Raw genomic sequence first — 23,645 nt, forward strand, 5'->3', positions numbered from 1 at the left:
GTTCAGCGAGAAGTAAAATCCGATCTCAACGAGCCCGCTCCGTAGAACCCTCCTATCCGTACGACAAAATGGCGCCACCCTGTTTTGCAAGAGGAAGTAGGTGCCGTGCAGAAGAACTTGCTTGGCTCCTGAGTAGACCAATCGCCGCTCAGGTGAGTTGTGAAAAGCCGTGCGATTGGGTAAGGCTGAATTGTCGAAGCCAGTGGGTTACGGTGCGCCTGTGGGGTGGCTTGGGTTTGCGAGGAGACGGTGGTGGCCGCCCTGGAGCTTCAGGAGGGGCAGGATGGACGCGGGTGAGGTGGGGGGCGCCTTGGGGGCCGGAGGGGAAGGCGAGCGGGGAGCAGGAGGGCCTGCCTTTGTGTTCGGGCGAGGGCGAGGGATAGGAAGCGAAGGAGGCTGGGTTGTTTTTCTGGAGAGGCTTGTAGTGGGAGGGGGCTGGCCAGAGGTCTCCGTGGCCGGCTGAGAGGACCCTTCTGGGTGGGGAGCGAGGCTGTGGGTCTGTTCCGTGGGGTCAGAAGGCGGGATTTGAAACAGAGGCGTCTTTCCTTAGAAAGATGAAAACTGAGGACTTACTGAGGGAGCTAGGAAAATGTATCTTGTCTCCCATTGTCCTCTTACTAATAGAGGCAAACCTCTTGGATTTTAATGATGGGCTTGCTGTCATGCCATCGTAGCAAAGCAGCCAACGTGCTTGGAGACCAAAGTGTTAGTGCTCGCTCACCACCTGGAACCCCGCCTTTAGAAAACTTTACCCCTAACGATTTTCAGTGAGTTGATAAGAAGTCGAGAATGCGGGGACGTTCTGGAGAGACTTAAATGTTTGTCTGATGCTGTTTATCCATCTCTGGAGCTTAAATGGATTGCCTGTGGGGTTTTGCGTGAGAAAGGAGGTTGGCTAACAGTTGATGCCAATACCTTGCCTGTTAGAGTGCTACAGCTGATGTGGAAATATCTGTACAGAAATAGCAATAAATTAAATGATGTCTGGGATGACTGTCATTCCTAATTCACTCCCTGCTTTTCCTAGCATCTGTATGTGTATACACAAACAGTATTTGCTAGAAAAGGTTTGAAGAGAGTGTATGTGTATAAATAAAATGAGATAGTTATGAAATAAGCAAGTGCATATAAATAAATAACTCTTGGAGTGTACTGCACTGGGAAACTGAGCTGCGTTTGAAAGCCCCTGCCCCCAATAACTGATGCAGGAAGACTTTCCCTTTGTTTTTGATCTCATATAACATTTGTTTCAGTCAGTAGCTTTGATTTAGCCATGGTTTGATGAGTGCTAAACTGTAAGACAATAAAAGCAAGTGCTTCTCATTTCAGAACATTTTAATCTGAGTATTCAAGTATTTTGGAATGTTAATCTAGTAATGCAGCTTGTAAAAATCTGGCACTTACAGTGTTTCAGTTATTTCTTTGTTAACTAAAGTATGCTCACAGGCAATTCATAGATCTAACAACTTCCAAGTGGTGGCTGGAGAGCTTCTGGATTTAAAACTGATCTCCAGGATACAGAGATCAGCTCCTCTGTAGTAAATTGCTGCTTTGGAGGGTGAACTGTATGGCTTTATACACTGCTGATGTCTCTCCCAAACCCTGCCCTCCCCAGGTTCTGCCTCCCAAATCTCCAGGAATTTCCCAACCCCAGAGCTCAGGATTGTGTCTGTGATCATTCACAGTGATTCTTCTTGAGGAAGAAGCTTTAAGTAGCTCTCTGCCTTTGAATAATTATTTTGCTATTTTGATTTCATTTCAGTTGTGTTTTGCAACACTTAAGAGTTGGGACACATGTTCATGCACAGGTGCTAACCTACAGTTTGGTTAGTTTCTGGAAAGTGGTGTTATGATTCCATTCTGTTTTAACGTGGGGTCTTAAAAGGTCAGCTGCCTATGAAGTTGCAGCTGAAGCAGTGAAATGATGATGGTTCAGCAACTGGGGTTGCGTCATAAAAGCTGGCATTATAGAAGCACTGAGTGGCATATTTTGCTCTGGTATTGACAAGTACTACCCTTTGTTTATGGAGAAATTATTAAGACTTTCTTGTTGTTAAGAGAGTCAACTATGCTTTTTAGGTGTGGAAGTTACAGGGCAGGTAGAACAAGGGCATATGGGTTTGCTCAGGTTGTCTTGGTGTTAGTTCACAGCCAGGGTCTAGAACAAAGTATGATTTTAAAGATGAAAGTGGCAGTTTGTCATTATGATTATTTTTTTGTCCTTTCTTTGATATAGCACACATTGGTATACTTGTTAATAGTACTGGCTGTATTCGATGTACAATATAAATATTTCCTGCTTCAGTCAGTGAAAAATAATCATGTTTTGAGTTACATGAATGCATTACCACTGCTCTGTATTTACCACCAAGTACATGCATTGTAACATGTGGAGACACTTTCTAAGAGTACTTTTTCTTATTTATATAGTTATACCCCACATTTACTCCCCAGCACAAGGCAGCTTACAATTCCAAATATAAAACATACAAATACAATAAAATCCTAAATAACCTAGCAAATAAAATGGCCTTGCTGCACCTCCTAAAAACAAGGTTCAAGGAGCCTGTTCCTTCTGGTGAGAGCTGTTTTTTGTTTAAAAGCATGTGCTCTGGTTGATGCCAGGTATTGTACCTTATGCCTTGCCGTGGTTACTTGGCATGTCTTAATCACGGTTTCAAAGTGATCTTGATGTTTCAGGATATCCCTTGGCTTGATTATGCTTTGTGATGTGGGTGAGAAAAAAATTGCTATACTTTTGTGTTTTAGTGTCAATGCATTGGAATGCCAGACTTCATAATTGGTTGCAATTTCATAACCAATCAAAATCAAAAAGAGTCCAGTAGCACCTTTAAGACTAACCAATTTTATTGTAGCATAAGCTTTCGAGAATCAAGTTCTCTTCGTCAGATGCCTGATACAGATACTGGCCAAAAGGTGCTACTGGACTCTTTTTGATTTTGCTACCACAGACTAACACGGCTAACTCCTCTGCATCTATAACCAATCAAGGTTCTAAGTACTTGGTTTTAAGTATTATTAAATGTTTGCACAAGCATGCCGTCCAAGGACATCGACAATCTAAAAGAAGGCCCCTTTTCAATCCTAGCGTGCAACATGAGACCCAGTTTTAATTTTTACTTTACATGCCAGTCTTTTTTCCTCTGAGTCTTCCTCAGTTGCTCACTTTCTTTCTCCCACACACATCTCATCTTTATATATAGATTTTTTTAAAAAAGCTGCAACAAAAAGTGCTGTGAGTGATTTTGGGTGTAAACCGTTTTAGATCAGGTCATGACCCAACTGAGTATCAGGACTGACAAATTAAGAACATATCGTCAAAGACTAGCTGGATCCAGTCAGTGGCTGAATTCTAGCAGAGTGGACAGAGCGGGTCTTGACTTGGCAGGCAGTGAATGGAAGATTCAGCTGGAGTAATCTGAGAGTGATGCTATTGATAACTTGGTTGCTAGTCATTTATGATGAAGCAAGCTCACTCTAGAGTTGTCCACAGATGTGGGGAAATGAGGAACAGAGCATGGAATGGTGAGGAATTAAGTCTGCTAGACCTTGATTCTTGTTGTCCCACCTGCGGAACTAAAATGAATACATGAGAAAGGTTGAAGGGACAGAGATCTAAAGAAGGAATGGAACCAGAAGAGGCCAGTGCTTAAGCTGATCTCTTTTCTATGTAATCAAGGAAAAGGAGGTGATAGGACTGAAGTGAGGTGTAGATCTGAAAGCGCTAATTTTGACTTCTCACTCACTGTCTTCATCTTGCTGGCCCTCCCAGCTGCTTTGAGGTGGCTCAGGAAGTAGATGTATAAGGAGCTGGGTGAGTGAGTGGGTAAGGGTATGTGAGTGTGCAATTTGCTTGTGTGTGGTGACCTGAATTACAATGTTGTCTGAAACCTCTGATGAAAATCTGAATAAAGGGATGCTTTCCGCAGCAATCTGTTTATGTTGACCTAATTTGAGTTAAAAAGAGGTGGGACCCTCTAATGTCATTTGTTCAAAGGCTATACAGTATTTAAAAAACTGAATAGTGGTGGTGTTTTAAACAAAACCAAAAGATTGTGCCCAAAATACATGATGATAATTAAAGGCACTGGCTTGGATCCTCCACAAAATTTACACAAATAGCAGGATTTCCATTTGCAGAGTGTGACTTTTCGGCCTTCCCCCTCGTGCTACAGTTTAAAATGCATCTAAAATGTTGTTCCTAGGGGTTCCCTATCCCCCAGAAATAGCTTGGGGGTGCAGTTCCTGCAGGAGGGTATCTGACATTATCTCTCTTACTCACACATGTGAAAAAGCCTTTTTCTCCTTTGGTGAAAAAGATTGTTTGATTTCAAGCCTGGATTATTCTTGATTGATTGATGTTTTTCTGCTGTGATGCCGACACAAGAGTTTTTGCCACTTCTTTGTAGAATGTACAGTGTATTCATGACTCTTGCATAACCATAACTTTCTAAAGTAAACTATCCTGCCAGGTTTGTATTTTACATGGGGCAGAAACTCTAAAAGGAACCTGTGACTTAATTTGTGTGTGTTTTATTTTTCAACAGCTACTCTCACGTATGATACTCTCAGGTTTGAGTATGAAGACTTCCCAGAGACCAAAGAGCCTGTTTGGATACTGGGTAGAAAATATAGTGTATTAACAGGTATTTTGCCAATATATGAAGTACAAACTTCAGCAGATTGTCTTGAACCTTGCTGTCCTACCTCTTTTCTTTGTGGCCTTTAGCGCGTGCACACCCACATACACACACACACACATACATGTGGATGGCTATTTTATTTTTGAGTTTCACCTCTTGATATTAACAGCCCTCCCTTTCCTCTTTCTTGGCTTAGCAATTTCTGTGTGCTCAAATAGAAGTGTGGAGAAAGTTGTCATTCTTCAGCTATGATTGTTGTTGGACACTTATTTCTCATTTACGTTCATGATCTGCATGCCCTGGTTAATTTTCTTCTTCCTGCCAGCCACGTCTTGATTTTGCTGCTGTGTAGTTTTATTGTTCAAATCTAGTGGATTTTTGTTTTGTTGAGACTATTTGATCATGTTTATTGCTCTAACTTAAAAATGATGTTGCTTTTATTAGAAGTTTGATACTGTTGCCAGTGATCTGGGATGCATTAAGATGTCCAATTTAACCACAGTTAAATAAAAATGCGCATGAACCATCTGGGTTGTTCTGTGCTTGTGTACATGTTTGGCTCCCCCCCCCCTTCACTCAGAGCAAGATGACGGAATCATGATTTAACTAAAATAACTCTTGTTACCCATGATGTGCAAGTGCAGCTACCTGGCTTAACTACAGTTAGTTTCTCTCTCATGTCAGTATTCCAAACCAGGATCTCAGTTACTGGAAGGAAAACTAACTCTAGTTAATCTGTTCATCTGCAGTCATATGTCAAATGTAACCAGAGTTAATCTTAAACCAACATGCCTTCATCAAACATTGCATGAGAAGGAAGAGGGGGTAGCCAGGTGTGCGCACATGCCCAGCACAAACAGGTTTCATGCTATTTTTATTAAATAAGACCCCTGAATGCTTGCCTGTATTTTGTCTTTGTTGTAAGCCTCGTGATCTTTTAAACTGAGAGTGAGGTAAAAATATTGTTGACTAAATGATGATTTTGGTTTGTTTGTCCTATTCCTTTTTTCTAGTCTGCAGTTCAGTTATTTGGTATATATAGTTAATGTGGAACACCTGGCTTGTGATGGTTTGACATTAATTAAATGTCAGTATCACTGAGACTGCATACTTTTAACTCAGCATGATGACACTTGCTAGAAGTGTACTGACATGTCTTGTTTTCATTTGTTTAGAGAAAGAGGAGATCTTGTTAGATGTGACTTCTCGTCTTTGGTTCACATACAGAAAAAACTTTCCTGCCATTGGTAAGAAGCAAACTTAATTTTCTACGTTATACTACAAATGAGGTTGTTTCTTAGTGATTGATATCCCCACAGCCTAGTGAAGCCGACAACTGTCTTATATTGGCTAGTGTCACTAGAAGCTGGTAAGCACTCATTTTCATTTCAGGTAGGAATAGCTTGTTTAGCTATTTAGATTCTAGAGACTGAGTAAACATATCCTCTGGTCTCTCGCTGATATCTGATCATATTCCCAGAAAGAAAAGGAAATAACTTCCCATCTTGTAAGCAAGAAACACTAAAAATACTGAAACTACATGCTGTAGGATAAATTGGATTTCTGTGTACCCTTTGACAGCTTATTTCTATATTATTATTATTTATTTTTATTTATTTATTTCAAATTTCTATTTCGCCCTCCCCCAAGCAGACTCAGGGTGGATAACAACATATTAAAATACAAAATACAATAAAAACAACATATTAAAATACAATAAAATCCATACACATTTAAAACAGGATGGTGGACAGCCTTCACAGGGAGGGTTAAGATTTTATACACCCCTTTTTTCAGGCCGGCGGCAGCCCAGCCTCAGCCATATGGCTGGCGGAACAACTCTGTCTTGCAGGCCCTTGTGTATATGCTACCTCTCCAGAAACCTGCTTGATGCAGCACAGAGGATTAAAAAAATCAATACTCTAAAATCATAAAAGCAACCAACATATCAATATTAAAACAAGCTATAAAATTGAACTTGGACTAGGCAGATTATAAAATCAGCTAAAAATATGAAACCTTTCAGTTTAAAGCTTAGGTAAAGAGAAATGTTTTTGCCTCAGTGCCTAAAGGACAACAAAATAGTCACCAGGAAAGCCTCATGGGATGGTCATCCAAAGGTGAGGTACAGTCACTGAAAAATCTCCGTCTCTGGTCCACCCAGTTCACTTCTGCAGGCTGGGCCACAGAGAACAGGGCTTGAGTGGGCTGGTGTCCTATTCCACTGCCCCCCTTTCTCCCTGCTTGCGAGTACCCAGGAGACTGTGGGAAGCAGTGTTTGTGGGAGGACTTGAACCCATTAGCCCCCTTCTGTCATATGGGTAGAATTCTGCCACCACTCAAACTTATCTGCCCTTCCCTTCCTGTCAACAGTTTGAGTTGCCAAGGGGCTGCCTGTGTGTTTGTATAAAAGGCTGCACATTCCTCCCTCCCCTGCCTGCTAACTTGCTAACCTGGTCAAATGATTTGTGTGGATGAACAGCTAGGTGCTTGGGTAAGAATTGTAGTCACAGTCTAAGATTTTTTTAAAGAAAAGAGATCTTTCTTCAAATAATGTACATCTCTGTTAACTAGGAGCACAGGAAAATGATATAACAGCACAAGTGCTATTGAAAAGAATAAATACATGAGGCTAGCTAAATTCTATACATTACTGGTTTTACCTTTTTTTAAAAATTAATTTTTATTGTAATATCAAACATATACAATAACAATAAAGAATTGGAATAAACATACAAAATATATTTCATAATACTAAATATAATGCAGCATTTACAAATATTCCACACTAAAGATTCTGTATTGCTCTGTATTATAAATTACATAGCTATTATATTTCTAGGTTAATAAGTGTTTTGTAGGGTAAGCTCAATGACAATGTCTCATTTTCTGAGTGAAACTAAAAAAAGACTCCATTTTGTGTATAAGTCCAATATTAATAAAGGGTTTGTTGACATCCATATGCTTTCCGATATCCTCTCCATTACTAACTGTTCCCAAACCTTTGTACACCATGGACTGAGAGACGGAGGAGACTAAGACTATTGCAGTTTTTGCTGCCACTAATAATGTGATTAAATCTCGTCTAAACTAGTTTTACCTTGATATTCCTTTCAGAGGAATGGGCATAAGGAAATCTGCAGCTTGGAAACAGAGGATGATTGATACAGGCTTCTCTCAGTTTCTCCCCATTTCCCAGTTCTTGGCTTGTGCACCCTGCCCAGAGCAGGCTAAACCTTTTAACTATTTGCCTTCCAGCTGGGAGGAGTTCTGTTAGATCAGCATTTCCCAGCCTGTGGGTCACAAAGCCTGTGCAAGGAGGATCCAGGTAGGGTTGCTAGCTCTAGGTTGGGAAATTCCTGGAGATTTGGGGATGGACTCTGGGGAAGGCACAGTTTGGAAAGGGGAAGGAGCTCAGCAGGGATGTGATGCCCGAAAGACCATTCTCCAAAGCTACCATTTTTTCCCCAGGGGAAGTGATCTCTGTAGTCTGGAGATTGTCGTTCTGGGAGAGCCCCAGGCCTCATCTAGAAGCTAGCAATCCTAGTCCCAGGCTTTTGCAGTTTTGTTGATTTGTACAAGCTTTTTTTTTGAAGTGCGTCACCATACCAAGTAAGTTTGGATTTGTGAACAATCATGTCAAAAAAGTTGGGAACTTACTATCTCAGACCTATCCTGAAATGGGGCTGAGTTCCCATATTTCCTGCTAGTCACCCTCACCAAATTGTAAGGTGCACGTCCTTGGTCTTTATGGCCCTAACTCTGGTATCAAAAGCGATCAATCATGCCAATTCTTGGCAAGTGGGCAAAAGGTTATCAACTCTCTACCCATTTGCTTCCATAAATAGGGGAACATATCCTCTCTGCAAGGAGCAAGAGGACTTTATTGCCTGGTTCCCACAAAAACGTGTGATTTATCTGGGGCCAGGGCCTCTTGCTTGTTAATTAGGGCATCCTGCATTTCTTCATCACAATAGGCTGGACAATATGGAAGGAGATAGTCTTCAAGTATTGTCCAATTCACCTTCTTTGCTTCTCTCATTTGTTCTAGGTTTTTCAGCCTATAGGTTAAAAAAAGAGATGTGACAAAAGATAGCATTTTGGCTTTGCCTTCATCTTTAATGCAATAGTTAGATTTCAGAATAGACACTAGGATCTATCTAAGGTAATGGTTCTAGGAAAGCTGAGGTTTGCAAGAATTCTTAGACAAGTGACATCTCCCACATGAGTGGAAGAAAAGTTTTAAAATAATTAAATGTAAATGTGTATATTTTACTGGCTCAGTTAAGGCCATGGGGCTTCAGACCTCATCTCTCTCTTGTTTCTAAAAACTCAGGATGGGTGGGCTTTCTTTTAGAAATACTATAAGTCTGAAAGACTGGTAATCAAAACTGAATGTCTGCCAAAAGGTTCCGCAACATTTTTTGTTGTGGTTGCTGAATTGTGGGTTCTGAAAAAGGATACAGAGATGTGTTGTTTCCCAAACATGTGATGACTGGCATATTTGCAATCAGCAACAATTATTTATGTTAAAAAAGCTTTCTGCTTTCTCATAATTTTTATTTCCCTTTCCAGACTTTTAAGCTGAATAATAGACAGCAGTAATGAGGTAGATAGAAGAAGTCTGACTTGATGTCAAAGTCTGGTTTTTAGGTTCTCTTCTGCATATTCAGGAATACCAAAAACCATCATGCCTTGTGACTTGCTTACCAAAAAAGTTGATCTTTGCTTTCTTACTGGTTGCAGGGGGAACAGGTCCTACATCAGACACTGGTTGGGGCTGTATGTTAAGGTGTGGCCAGATGATCTTTGCTCAGGCTTTGGTGTGTAAGCACTTAGGAAGAGGTAAGCTCAATATAATGATGTGAGAAGGACACAGGCTTGTTTCCATCCTAGAATTACTGTGGTGTGAGAAGGGGGGTGGGATTTTTGCTGATTCATCCCCTCCTACTGCAGCCCAAAATGTCCCCCAAAGTGTAGTTCCTGGGGGACAGGAGAACCCCCATAGCTTTGCGGGGGTGGGAGGTCTCCCTGGGAGGTGGAACTTGGCAAAAATCTCCCCCCCCCCCCCATGCAGCCTTAGAAATTCTTGGTGCGTTCCAAACCACCATGCTATATAGTGTAAAGATACTATAAGGTCCTTTAAAAATATTTTTGCTGTATTACTGAAGAGATTGATAAAATAGACCTGCTGGAAAATATTCCAGCTGTCGTTTGGTAGCACCTCTTTCCCCAAAGTTTATATTCAGGCTTGAATTGGATAAAGGTGCAGTTCACAAGGCTATTAACCACTGGATGCATCTGATGAAGAGAACTGTGGTTCTTGAATGCTTATGCTACAGTAAAGTTGGTTAGTCTTAAAGGTGCTACTGGACTCTTTTCTATTTTTCTACTACAGACTCACACGGCTAACTCCTCTGGATCTATTAACCACTAGAGTTACTTGTGTATCCACTTACTTCTTACGGTGAAAGCTGGGTCTTGAGCCTGGGAGTGTCAGTGCAAGAATAGAATTGGGGCTGTGGTTCTGTGGGAGGAGAGCATCTGCTTTGCCTGTGTGAAGTCCCAGCTTCAGTTTTGACAGCTCCTGTTAAGAGGATCAGGTAGTAGGTGATGAAATGTACCTCTGCCTGAAACCTGGCAAGCCACTGCCAGCCAGAGGAGACAGTATTGATTTTGATAGATCAGTGGTCTCACTCATTATTTGGCAGCTTTATGTGTACACATGTGTATGTGATAGGGCTATTGATAGTGACATAATGAGAATGTAGGTAAACGTTAAACTAAATTATGGCAAGATAGTTCAATTAATCTTCCATTGTCTTCTCAGTAGACAGACAGGATTAGAGAAGATGCTCTCTCTCTTTTTAAAGCATATGTACTTATACTCCACGCTGAATTTTGGATTGTGCTCTTGAATATTCTGATTCCTCCATAGTATCTAAATATAGAATAGTAAAAGTATTCCACAGTTGATCACTACATCTTGTCTTACTAAATGCTTTGTTTTCACAAAACCACAAAATCATCTACTTATGAACACATAGAGAAAATAAATAATTTAGAGAGGTAGGAATATTAATTAAAACCTTATATTTTGTGTCTCAGATTGGAGGTGGATGAAAGGGAAGAAGCAAACAGATAACTATTATAATGTTCTCAATGCTTTCATTGACAAAAAAGACAGTTATTATTCAATCCACCAAATAGGTAAGTTGGTCATCTCTGTAAAGTTCCTTCAAGTGTCTCCTTTTATGTTTCCCTTGAATATTTCAGTGTTAGCGGATGGTGGTTTCTTTTGTTTGTAGTATTCTACTTACAGCCTATCATTCCTGTATGGTAAGAATGAAGACTGTTCAGATGGTAGGCTTATACTTATGTACATCTGTCACTGTTATAAATTAAGAAAACAGCATATGCTGTTTAGAAAGTGAGGCGGATATGTTGATAGAGAGGCAGAAACGTGGTGACTCAGATTTCCTGTTTTGTGGAACAGTAAATACAATTCTATAGTGGCATTTTACCTGTGTTTTTCTTCATTTTTTCTGTTTTATTTATGGCCTTTGCAGACAACACTATAGTCCATGTAGTTGGTCAAGGGTTGCTAATTTTATTCTGTAGAGAAGAATGCTTGCAGTAAATTCAATCTTCAGTTTTCTTCTTTCCAAAATGATGTGTGACGTACTGTGAAGCACAATGAAAACTTCTCTTAGTATGCTTTTATTTAGAATCTTTAAGCCCCCTCTTTAAGGTCTGTTCATTTTTTCTTATGGAATAAATAGAGAGTGCAAAGAACTAGTATGGCAGTTTACTAAATTCAGAAACAAATTTAAGTGATGGATTAATTAGAGTACGTTTGTTACAGCCCAGATGGGAGTTGGAGAAGGAAAATCCATAGGCCAGTGGTATGGACCAAACACAGTTGCACAAGTACTCAGGTAAGCACTTAGTTGTTCTTTCTGCCTTGTTTCTCCTGCTTTTAAAACTGCTAGTAGCCACTTGTGCAAAGCAAACGAAAAAGTTGTCTTTTCCCCATCATTGCACTTTTCTTCTAGTCATGAAAAATCTAATTGGTCTGTTTAGCTTCCTTATCCTCTTTCCAAATGAGATTAACTCCAAGAAGTGAAAACAAATTGCACATTTCAGTTTTTCTATTCATGATCTATTTCTGGGATGCCATCTCTTGTTTGAGATGTTAGACTAGTAAAGCTTCTCAGGCCTCAGCTATAAGGATGAAGTTATGCAGGATAAGCCTAGGTTTAGATGATCAGATTGTGTGTGACCTTGAGATCTATCTATACTACCTTAAACCTTTCTGATATAAAATCAGATTACTTATCTTGTCTAATCTAGGGAGTGAAGTGTATAAGGATACTTTTTTTATAAGAACGGGTACTAAGCAGCTGACTGTTGAATGATGAATGTGATAGTGTGATGCTATAGTGCACTCTCTATTGAGCTTCCTGTAGATCTACATAGAAATAATTTTGCAACAGGGCACCTTGTTGGTTCTAAAAACTGGCAAATAACAATATCAGTTTGTTAGCTTAGAAATATCCTTATCCTGCAGCCACTGTCTAAATTGCAAGCATCCTCTTAGCTCTGCATAGGAGTGATCCGTGACACTGATAGTGCAGTCCTAAGGACTCTTCCTGGGATAAGTTCTGTGCAGTGGACTTGAGTAGGATTTTGCATAGACCACTTTAGGATTGCACTGTCAATTCATCACTATTCTGTTGAGCATCTCAATTTATGAACATTTTAAGCAGGGGGCCTGTATTACTTTTTGCCACCAGAAACCCTAGATTATAAAATCAGAATATCTTTCTCCAAAACAGCACAGTTATATATACTTATTGCAAGTTAGAATATAGACTTTTCAGGGATCAAGGGTTTTTTGGGAGAGGGAAAGAGATAAAAGTGATGGAGTACTATATGAATAGGGAGCAAAGGGGTATGAAGGAGGGTAGATCAGGGATCTACATCCCTGATCACTAGTAAACTAGGCCATGCCTGGTTTCTGACCTCTTAGTAGATACTGGGTTGGATCCAGACTAAATAGGCAATTTGCACCAATTTCCCCCCTTCTGTCTGCAGTCTGCCCCTTCATGCTATTCCTCAGGATTCCCTATCTCCCAGGAGCAGCATTATGTGGAGATCAGTGGGAATGGGAAAGTAGGAACATTTCATTCTGTAATTGTAACATTTAGTATGTATCCAACCTGTTGTGCACACATGGTACTTTAAAAAAAGACATGCTTGCATTTGCTGCCAGATACTGCACTGTGCAGCTACATTCTGGGTAGTGAGATCATAGCCACACAGCTTTCTAACACTGCAGTTTTAAGAGCAATTATACCCTTCTGAGCCTATTGAGCTCTGCTTAGGTCTCTACTGCAGGCCTTACTAGATTTAAATCTATAGTGTAGTTGCAGCTGTGCCTTTCCATAGTGCTTTTGCTTCTAATTCTCCTCTATCCCTCTCCTGTAGAAAACTTGCCACTTTTGATACATGGAGCTCCTTGGCAGTGCACATAGCCATGGATAACACTGTTGTAATGGAGGAGATTAGTAAGTATCCCTCTGTTGCTGTAGAAGCTTGTTCTGCATCTCTTTAAAAAAAATCTAACAAGACAAATCTGGAAAAGGTATATTTTTCTGGAAGATGTTCTTCTTAACTTGACATCCATGCCGGTGGCTGCTATAAGATTGCTTTAGAACCCAATGCAAATTACCAAGTAAATCAGATCAGTATAATTGGCTTTCATGTTTCAGGTAATAAAATGATGAATCCAACAGCTGAAGGCCAATCACCTTGTTTTGTTGTTTTTAATAGATTGATCGAAGTTGCAGTGAAATCTGGATAAAAGAAAATGTTTCAGTCATTATGGCATTACTTGCATAATAGTCTGTGAGTTGGAACCAGCAAAGGCATCATGCAAGGACTGCAGGTCTTCCTGGCTTTCCCCTTCTCCAAGCAGTCTTTTCTGACCCCAGGAAAGTTGATTCCCAGATTTATTGGTCCTACATGGAATAATAGACAAAATTGCTCCCTCCTCCTCCTCCTGTTACTGGAGCTTTGCTCACAGAAAACTCAGGAGGGAGCTATTTCACCCTCGTTTTCCTTCCCGGCTATAGTCTCCTGATCCACATGGCTCCCGTGACCCCAGAAATGAACCCTCCTGGGATCAGTCAGGACTTCTGGGGGAGGGGGAGAAGCTGAGAAAATCAGCAGCTGTTGGTGCCTTCCATTGATGGATCAAGAGGTCCAGCCATGTGATCTGTGTAATCAAAGCCAAGAACTGACTTTACTAGTATATGACATGCATACATTTATGTCAGGGCCTTCAGTTTGCAAGACCTGAACAAGGCTGCCAGTGACCGGATGTTTAGGAGGGCATTTATTACAGTGTTTCCGTAAGTCAGAAGCAACTTGACGGCCAAAATGCACACATACACAGTTATGAAATATTTATGGGTCATCTACAGCATCTGCTTGCCCATGATGATCTGTGGCCTGCCTTTGGTGCAGCTGAGGTTTTTCTTGGTTGACTAGAGTATATGTACCAAAGTCTTAAACAAGTGGACTAAGCTATTTTTGTGTTTTTCGACTGCATTATTTTAACACGTTGGCAGTGTGATATTGAAACAACATTCTAGCAGGGTGTGTATATGAGGAGGAAATAACAGAAACAAATATGCACGTGAAGGAGCCGGTGTGTAGCACTGATCCCAGATATCTCTCTCATTGATCCCCGAGCTCTCTCTCATTGCTTTGCCACTGCCTTGCCACTAGCAATCCAGTTAAGGGGTTTCAGCAGAATGAAAATATTTGGCATCTTTGTCCTTGGAGTAGCATGTATATTGGTATTGGTAGATTATTTTGAAAAAAACTGTAAAACTGCATCCAAGATCGCTGTCCAAAGGGATAGTATCATATACATGCTTCAATGTTTGGGTAGACTTTAAAAATTCTCACTGATAGAAACTGTTGACATCTAGGAGAATTTGTACAATGGGTCATGCTGGGAACTTCAGTAGCCATTCTGAGCTCTCAGGATAGTTACTCGAGTTGAGAAGTGCTTGAAATTTTTTCTGATGTCTCGGTAGGGAGGTTGTGCCGGTTCAACTACCCGTGTCCTGGGGCTTCAGCGTTTCCCACTGCAGACTCAGATTTGCTGTCCAATGGGTATCCAGATGGAGCAGAGTGTACAGACAGGCTATTGCTCTGGAAACCTTTAGTGCTGCTGATACCTCTTCGTCTTGGGCTCACAGACATTAATGAAGCTTATATTGAAACACTGAAGGTAGGAAATTTGTTTCTGTTCAAATAATCTAGCTGCCTTGACGGCTGGAATTACCTTGTATTGTCACCTGATGTATGCTTTTATTATTTCATTCACTCATTTGAAGCTTATACTTACTTCATTTTATTCTTTAGTACTGTTAATTATCTATTTTGAGTAGTTTAATTCCACTGACTGGTGGAATGTATCTGAAATATATTTACTTCATTTAATACCCCTCTTTTCTCCCCAGTGGGGACCCAAAGAGGGTTACAGTGTTCTCCTCTCCTGCATTTTATGCTCTGAATAACCCTGTGAGGTTGGTTAGGTTAAGTGTATGACTAGTCCAAGGTCACTCAGGAAGCTTCTGGAGATTCAAACCATGGTGTCACTGATCCTGGTTCAGCATTCTAACCACTACACCATGTTGATTGGCTGGATAGGTCAAATGTTACGACAATTCAAACCAGAATTTGAAATATCAAGGATAACCACTTGTTAATTATGTCTAACATAATTAAATTTATGTTCAGCGGTGGTTTCCCTGGTGGAGTGCATGAAGATTCCAACTCCTAATACTGAGTGCCACTATAGGAGGAGAGGGGTGTGTTGCCATTGCTGGAGGTTGTCGAGACAGTGATTGCGACACCAGGGTTGGCTGCTACAGGAGTGTATAGGTGCCCAAATGGCCCTACTGCTGCTGTGTTTCTGACATTTCCTTCTCCTGATACCCTCGTAAGTGTACCACAGATACCCTTCAGGTGCGGGATCAGGAAACCTTGCTATAGTCCACTCTGCAAGCTGCTGATGTTTACATTTTTAAGCTGCTCTTGAGTCACATTTTTCCAGAGGAGTCCTTTGTGGAAAATTTTTGGACTGAAATGTTGCTGAATGGCTAGTGTGTGTATCCACACTTTTCTGTTTGCATATTGTTTTCAATTGGGTGACTGTTATATAATTCATTGTGTACCCACTGTTTTCCAGCACTGTTTTATGATGCCTCAGTCCCTAGGAGTCATTGGAGGAAAGCCGAACAGTGCTCATTATTTCATTGGATATGTAGGTGAGTGTGTCACTTTTAAAAAGCTCTTGTCAAAGGAAAAAAAAAGATCTGCAGATCATCTTGACTTAGTCACAAGCTCTCAGAATAGGCATAATTGTGGGAAACAATATTGATTTCTCTTGGCTTCCCTTCTTGTGCAAACTGTTTCCTTTTTGTGAGTATTTAAGATCACTATGACCTCTCCCCATCATTATCTGTCTAAAATAGCAATCTGTACTCTTGATCTTTTCTCTTCCTATGTGCAGTTTAGTAATGTACCTGTTATAATTTATCCTTCACTGTTTTGTCTAGGTGAAGAACTAATCTACCTTGACCCACACACCACTCAGCCTGCAGTGGAGCCAATTGACAGTTGCCACATCCCTGACGAGAGTTTCCACTGCCAACACCCACCCTGTAGAATGAGCATTGCCGAGCTTGATCCTTCTGTTGCAGTGGTGAGTGTGTGTGCTGTTGCCTAAGAGCTTTTATGTGGAACAATTTTTCAGCTATCCGTTTACTTCCAAGTGATTCCTTTCCCCTGCAAGGATACTACAGTAGCAGTGTCTTTTTCTCCCTACTCTGCCATCTTCTTATACAGAATAAAGGTAAAGGTGCAAGCACCGAATCATTACTGACCCATGGGGGACGTCGCATGATGATTTCTTGACAGACTTTTTTACTGACCCTGTGCAAGCACCGAGTCATTACTGACCCATAGGGGACGTTGCATCACATTTTCTTGGCAGACTTTTTTACAGGGTGGTTTGCCATTGCCTTCCCCAGACATCTACACTTTACCCCCAGGAACCTGGGCACTCATTTTACCGACCTCGGAAGAATGGAAGGTTGAGTCAACCTTGAGCCAACTACCTGAACCCAGCTTACCCACATGGGAGCAGAGAAGAGAAATTTCTATGAGAGTTTTGTCTGGTGAACTAATTCTGACTTTATTGCGGGATATCAACACTCTTGACAAAGCAACATCGAAACAGGAGTCCAGCTTGCGACCTGTTGAGCTGTTGATAACTGGGACCGCCTCGCAGCACGGCTGGAGCCTTCACCTTTGGATATATCATCAGGGAGCCGACTTACGCTTACCTGTGCTTGGGAATCCAATCAGAGACTTATGGACGATCTTCCTAATTAATTTGAATTGACTGGAGGACTGAGGACTGTGTTGTGTTGTGTCATCATCACCTATTTCCAATGTTGTGTGTCATTCACATTTATAAAGGTTTTGTAATATTTAATTACAGTACTGTATCTTTAAATTTACCGCAGTAGGTTGTTGTTGTTCAGTTTAGATATGAGAGCAACTTCCCAGACTCTTATAAACAAGTCATTAATGTCAGGGGAGCAGAGAGTATTTACAATAGAATGTTACACATTTTCTTGTATTTCCAGTATCACAAGTGTGTTCTCTGTGTTTGTGTATTACTTTCTCTTTTCTTTTACAGGGCTTCTTCTGCAACACAGAGGAAGACTTTAATAATTGGTGCCAACAAATTAAGAAGGTCTGTATGGGGCAAGCCCTGTTATAAAAAAGGGAGAAGATTCCTCATCTGAGTGTTTTACAGTGTATAAAAATGAACTCTGCTTTGACAGACCTCATTGATGGGATAGGAAAGAAAACAGCACCTACAGATCTTTTCCGTTAAAGTTCCTAGCTTGCTGTGCTAGGAATATGGGGTCTGGATTTAAAGTGAAGGTGTATGAAGCTATGAGAGAACCATGTTTTAAGTTTTGCCTTGAAATTTAGCAGGCTGGTTGTGAAAGGATAGCTTCATGTTTCTTTCGGAAGACTTTAAAGTAAGCAACAGAAATAAAGGAAGTTATTATCACCCAAACTGTTCTGAACTGCAATAGATCCAGAGGACGACTCTGACAAAGAGAACTGTGGTTCTCGAAAGCTTATGCTACAATAAAGTTGGTTAGTCTTAAGGGTGCTACTGGACTCTTTCCTATTCCGAGCTGCAATGAAGCAGAAGTGTAGGCGAGGTTAGGATATTGAGTTTAGAGAATCATCAGAACAGTTTTCTATAGCTACTGCTATTTTCTATAACTACTGCCTCAGTCATAATTCAGTTCTTGTCCATTGCTGAGAAATAGCTGTGGGATAATAGTGGCCTAAAAATTATCAAATAAAGTGTATCCACCACAACCTACTTGTTGTGGGATATTAGATAAGACTAGTGAACCAACAAAGGTTTGAGTTTACCAGGGTCAGTGGTCAATTGCCAACGTGGTCCACCTTGAATATTATGAGAGACTTAGGTACATTCAAATAACTGGGAGTTGATCTTTTCAAAACTAATTACACTTATGAAAACATAGCATTGTTTAAAAGTCACGATAGTGTTGTTTCTTACCCACTGTTCTTTAGGATATCCATGAATACTTTGGTTTCAAATGTTTGCATTTTTATATTTATGTCAACTCAGTAACAATGCCTGGAATGTCCCATTCATTTTGCAGAATACATATGTTAGTTCTGGGATAATTGCATCTGGTATGGAAGTAATTTTTCTCCTTAGTCTTTCAAAGTAGACCAGAGTGGGGCGAAGAATGCAAAATTTGGGGGGGGGGGAGGAATGGGGGAGACTCTCTACTGAGTTAATCTCATTTGATTTCAGTGATGTGAATGGCCATTTTGATTTGCCCAACTAGGAGGATTAAAAAACAAACAAATCTAAGAGAGTCAGCATTCGGTGAACTGCTGGTCATATGATTCACTCAAGTTTCATGAGACAGGCTTGTGTGTACTCTGTGCTTAATTAAACAGAAGTGCAGGATTGTTAGTTCTCTGTATAATTTATTTTCCACCTGCGGAGGGCCAATGTATTCTAGGAGCTGAAGTCCTGCCTTCTGATTGCTACAAATCTTATTTTGCAACTACTCTAGTTTCTAAGATTTTTGTCCAGGCAGGTTTTTTTATATTTCTGCATTAATAGCAGCTAGAAACTTATGGAAGAGGGGCTGAATTTTGCATCTAGTATCCTTCATCTGATAGAGCTGTGTGCGTGCATGATTTTAAATGCCAAACTGCAATAAGATTTCTTTTGATGCAGCCATGAAGGCTATTAATTGAAGAGACAGCTATGTGGGGTTGGATTAACCCTTCCACCATGTCATTTTCTTGATCTAAATTCTAAAATAGAAGATGTCTGGAGAAGAAGCCACATCACATCTGGTTTGGCCCTGAAATGTTTTGTAATGTTAGGTGAAGTTGTGACCTTAATGATGAAGATATGATCTTGCTCAGCAGTAATTAATTTTATCAGATGGTAGATATACCTTAAGAAATGGTTAGTAAACATTCTCATTTCTCCCAACAGTTGTCACTGATCAGAGGAGCCTTGCCAATGTTTGAACTGGTAGAGCATCAACCTTCACACTTCTCTAGCCCTGATGTTTTGAATCTCACTCCAGGTAAAAACCTATCAGCCATTTAAAAGAGCTGACTAAGGATTATGTTGGTGCTTTTGGCTTTCATGTTAATCCAAATGCATAATTATCTTGATTGTTTCGGGGGGGGGGGGGTTACACTAAGAAGACACAAAATGATTGATTCTAAAGATGATTCTAGATATTACTTTGAAGAGGTAAAAGATATTTGAAAAGTCCTCTGAGGTTAATATATTTAACATCAGTTTCTTTTGTAGAACATGCATAGAATCACTGACAAAATGCATTTAGACCCGTGTTACTCAGTCTGTAGCTTGCAGACAGCAACATTTGCATATATAACTACAACCATGGCTACAGCCATGAGATTTTTCCGGGCCATTTACTTCTACCCATCCCTAGCACAGGGCTTGCAGCTCACCCATCCTCCAGTCCTTCTGGTGGTGAATGTTTAAAGGTGGGAACCAGCTGTCAGCAACAAGCCTTAGTGAGCAGTGGCCATGCACATTTTCCTGGAACATGGGGTGAGTGCCACGTGACACTGAGTGAGAATCCTGATTTAAATAAAACATGACTAAAGAGGATGAGCACAACTTCTGCAGGCATAAGGCTGTCTACAAAAGCTTTTTCCTTGACAGAAGTTCTGTGATTTTCTTTCTGATAGTCTCACTTCAACATTCTTTAATTACTTCACTTACTTAACCCTTCTTTTCCAAAGCAGGTTTTTCTTGGGTGCTAAAATAAATTTGCCCTACTTTAAAATCATCTTTAAAATTCTCCTTTATGAATTGTGATGATGACATTTAATATGGATAATTTTGTAGAAGTAGTCAGTATTTAGCAGTATTTAATATGAAACAAACTTCTGGTAGTACCTGGCATGCAATAATATTAACTTATATAATTAATTAATCCAATGAGTCCAGTAAACTTCCTCTGGAATACATGAATAACTAAAACAGCCTAGGGCGGAATCCCATGGATGAATTTCACTGGTGCTGATGCTTTCCCTTGGTGCAAGGAGCATTCCCATGCTGCAGAAGGCTGTTCTGCCAAAGGAGAACCTCTTACACCAGCAGGAGGCTTCTTGCATCACTGTTAGGGGATCAGAGTCACAGAGTCAGGGGATCAGCACCTAATTTTGATCTCAAATTTAGAATCTGAAATTTGAGTGAATTTTGAATTTAAAATTGAATGCAAATTGAGAAACTTGACCATTATTCCATTTTTAGTTCTTAATTTTAACTCTTCTTACTCAGATCCTTCCACTGTCCACTAATTTTCATTTTTTCTAAAACCCTGATCTAGAATCATAATATATTTTGCTTAAGAGCCACTTCCTACTATTTGCCAGCAATTTCTAGGACCCCTTTTCCAAATCATTTCTTAAGATTATTCACCTCTCATCAACAGATCTGTGCGGTTCGTGTTTCATGTGTTTTCACGAACCACGAACTTCCACAAACTTCGCTGTGGCACGGAAAGGGGCATTTAAACCCGCGGATCAGCTGCTTGTCAGGGAGATCCCCAACAAGCAGCTGATCATTTAAACAGCGGGGCTGTCTAAATGGCCGCTCCAGACGACAGGGAAATGGCCATTTAAAGTGTGGGGCTTGGTTGCCCGGCAAGGAGTTCCCAGCCGGCCAGCCAAGCCCCACTCAGTTTAAATGGCCATTTCCCTGCCACTCGTAGCGGGGAAATGGCCATTTAAACAGCGGATGGGGCTTGGCTGGCTGGCCGGGAACTCCTGGCCAGGCCGCTTTTTAAATGATCAGCTGCTTGTTGGGGATCTCCCCGACAAGCAGCTGATCTGCGGGCTTAAATTCCCCAGCGGCATGGAAAGGGGAATATCAGTTTAACACGAACCAAACGAAACATTAGACCAGTTCGTGGAAAACGAGCTTCCATGAACCGGCCCGGTTCGTGGTTCTTTTTGGTTCGTGTTCCATTTTGTGTCCATCTCTAATCTGTAGGTATAATGAGATATGGAAGTATCTGACCATATTTGCTGGGTGTTCTGCCTCCCCTCCTTATCCTGCTTGAGTAACATTACTATTTTCTGTCTGCTCTTGGAAACAATCTTGGTTCAGTGAGCTTCCTGACTCTAATATCTCTTAATAGTATACACTTGTTTATATAAGCCCAGATCTAAACTGGTGATGCTTTTCTCTTTGTCTTGCAGACTCATCTGATGCAGATAGACTGGAAAGATTCTTTGATTCAGAGGATGAAGACTTTGAAATCTTGTCTCTTTAAAAAAAAAAAAGTACCAACAGTAATAAGAAGCTAACTCTGCCAATTTGTGTTGTGGGGGGAGGGGAACTCCTTGGAGAGCCTAGGGCTACCAGCTTTCATAGGTGCTTGTTGACATCCCTGCCTCCCATCCGCCCCCAGCATTCTGTGCAGCCTTGGAGCAGAGTGAATTTTCTGCAGTGGGATCAAGAAACGGGTCATCATTAAGGCCTTAATAGCTTTAGTTAGGCTTTCTCAGTGCAAGAGTACCTGCAGGAAATGGATGCAGTTTTCTAGGAGCTGAAGATTATTTTTATGCTAGCAGGCCTGAAGGCCCAACAAGAGTAATAGTAAAAGCCCTTCTAGGTGCTTGTTTCTTACAAGTTCTCTCTGTTATTAGGGAAAACTTAACCTGTTTAGTTGTCTCCCTTTTTGTAGTTTGGTGTGGAAACCAGCATAAAATAATGCTAGATACCTGTTAGATTGCTGTCTCCCTAGCCCAACAGATCATGTTCTTCATCAGTTGTGGGCATTTCGTACAGGATGGAATATATCACAGGTTGCTGCGCATGTTATAGTTTATCCTGCATAAAGTGCTTCCATGTCGACATATTACTACTACTAAGTTCTGAAACTTGAGAACTATTCAATCTGTGGAGCAGGGAAGACTTGGGCTAGTGCTCACTCAGTGAAGGAGGCCATTCACATTAACTCCAAAAGGATGAACTGGCACATTAGGAAGGGTATGGCTTTGTTAAACATAGCCTGTATTTGTTGGGTATTTTTCTATTCCATATTAAAAATATGGTGGCTGCTATTTAATAAAATGTGATGGTGGAAGCTTCCATCACATCACTTGAACTTAAAAGTACCTCTGTTTCCTCCTTTGATTCCATTTTCTTGTTTTTAAATTCTGATCATGAAATCTGGAGGCTGTACATGAATAAAAAACAAGTTCTACTTTGACAAAACAATGATTTTTAAACCTTTGCTTTGGTTAGAACCATAGGCAGGTCCCCTTACTTTCTCTCAAAATGCTACACAAGGTTAACTTTTTGGTTTTGTGGTGATGTTTCACTTGTTTTTCAGTTTCATGTTGTGATTCTTAATAGAAGATTTAAACATGGAGACACAGATTTGCCTGGCTGCCTTCTAGAAAAGGAAGTACCTGGTAAATTCTGGCTGCTTGTAAGGTTATCTTAACCAACACCAACTAAGCTGGAAACATGGGTGTTGTACTCTGAAACAGCAGCAGGACTCCTCTGTTTAGCAAGAGATGCAGGGCACGGCTGGATAGGACCCACCACTCCACCAAGTGTTAGCTTCCTCCTTGAAGATGAATTCTTTAGGTCCATCAGTGGATGCTGCAGGTGGCAAATATGTTTACAAAGCATTATTTCCTGCATTTATCAACAGCACTATCAGCCTAATGGTGGTAGTAACCATCTATAAATAAACTGCATACAAGAGTAACTGACCTACAAGTAGGTTTGGCTGCCTTCTAGGCTAGCAGAAAGCAGAAGTCTGAACCACAATGCTTATCTGTCATTATGTTATAACTTGCTGTCTTTCTCTTGCTGTTTTTCCTCTCCTTTTGATCATAGATTTTTGGAGGGAGGGGAGGCAGAGGAAGTGGGGCTGTGCTCCATTCATCAACTGCTTTCAATTTATATCTGAATAAAACAGGTTAAAAACTCCTCCAATGTTCTGGTATTTATTTCTGAGCTGACACACTGGACTAACTGGAAAGTTGATCATAACTAAATTCATTATAACTGCACGTTCTTGTGTTAAAATGAAAAAGCTAAGCCATTCAGAATGTTCTGCCTCTAAGAAAATTGAGCCATTCAGAAAAGTATATATAATATATAAGAAATTATATAAGAAAATCAAGCCATTCAGAAAAGAAAATATAGTATGTTCTGCCTCTTAAGAAAATTGACATATTTAATACAAAGAGAAAAAAAGCACTTGCTCCTCTTAAAAGCTTGATTATACATGCTGTATTCATGTA

The 23,645-nt window shown here is 40.5% G+C and overlaps 1 protein-coding gene across 2 annotated transcripts; it reads left to right on the forward strand.

Moving 5' to 3' along the window:
• The first annotated feature begins 210 nt into the window (after positions 1–210).
• On the forward strand, positions 211–23,328 carry ATG4B (autophagy related 4B cysteine peptidase). Of its 2 annotated transcripts, XM_054983781.1 has the most exons (13): positions 211–293; positions 4,569–4,667; positions 5,840–5,911; positions 9,411–9,509; positions 10,773–10,874; positions 11,530–11,602; positions 13,155–13,234; positions 14,774–14,970; positions 15,934–16,012; positions 16,304–16,449; positions 17,452–17,508; positions 19,330–19,423; positions 21,582–23,328. In XM_054983781.1, exons 1-13 carry the CDS (start codon positions 284–286, stop codon positions 21,653–21,655), a joined length of 1,182 nt encoding a protein of 393 aa, XP_054839756.1. In that variant the 5' UTR covers positions 211–283; the 3' UTR covers positions 21,656–23,328. The 2 variants fall into 2 exon arrangements, with proteins under 2 accessions (XP_054839756.1, XP_054839757.1); XM_054983782.1 differs by lacking the exons at positions 17,452–17,508; positions 19,330–19,423; positions 21,582–23,328 and adding an exon at positions 16,593–17,436.
• The last annotated feature ends 317 nt before the right edge of the window (positions 23,329–23,645 follow it).

The sequence above is a fragment of the Eublepharis macularius genome, chromosome 6, assembly GCF_028583425.1.
Source record: "Eublepharis macularius isolate TG4126 chromosome 6, MPM_Emac_v1.0, whole genome shotgun sequence".
NCBI classification, from domain to species: Eukaryota; Metazoa; Chordata; class Lepidosauria; order Squamata; family Eublepharidae; genus Eublepharis; species Eublepharis macularius.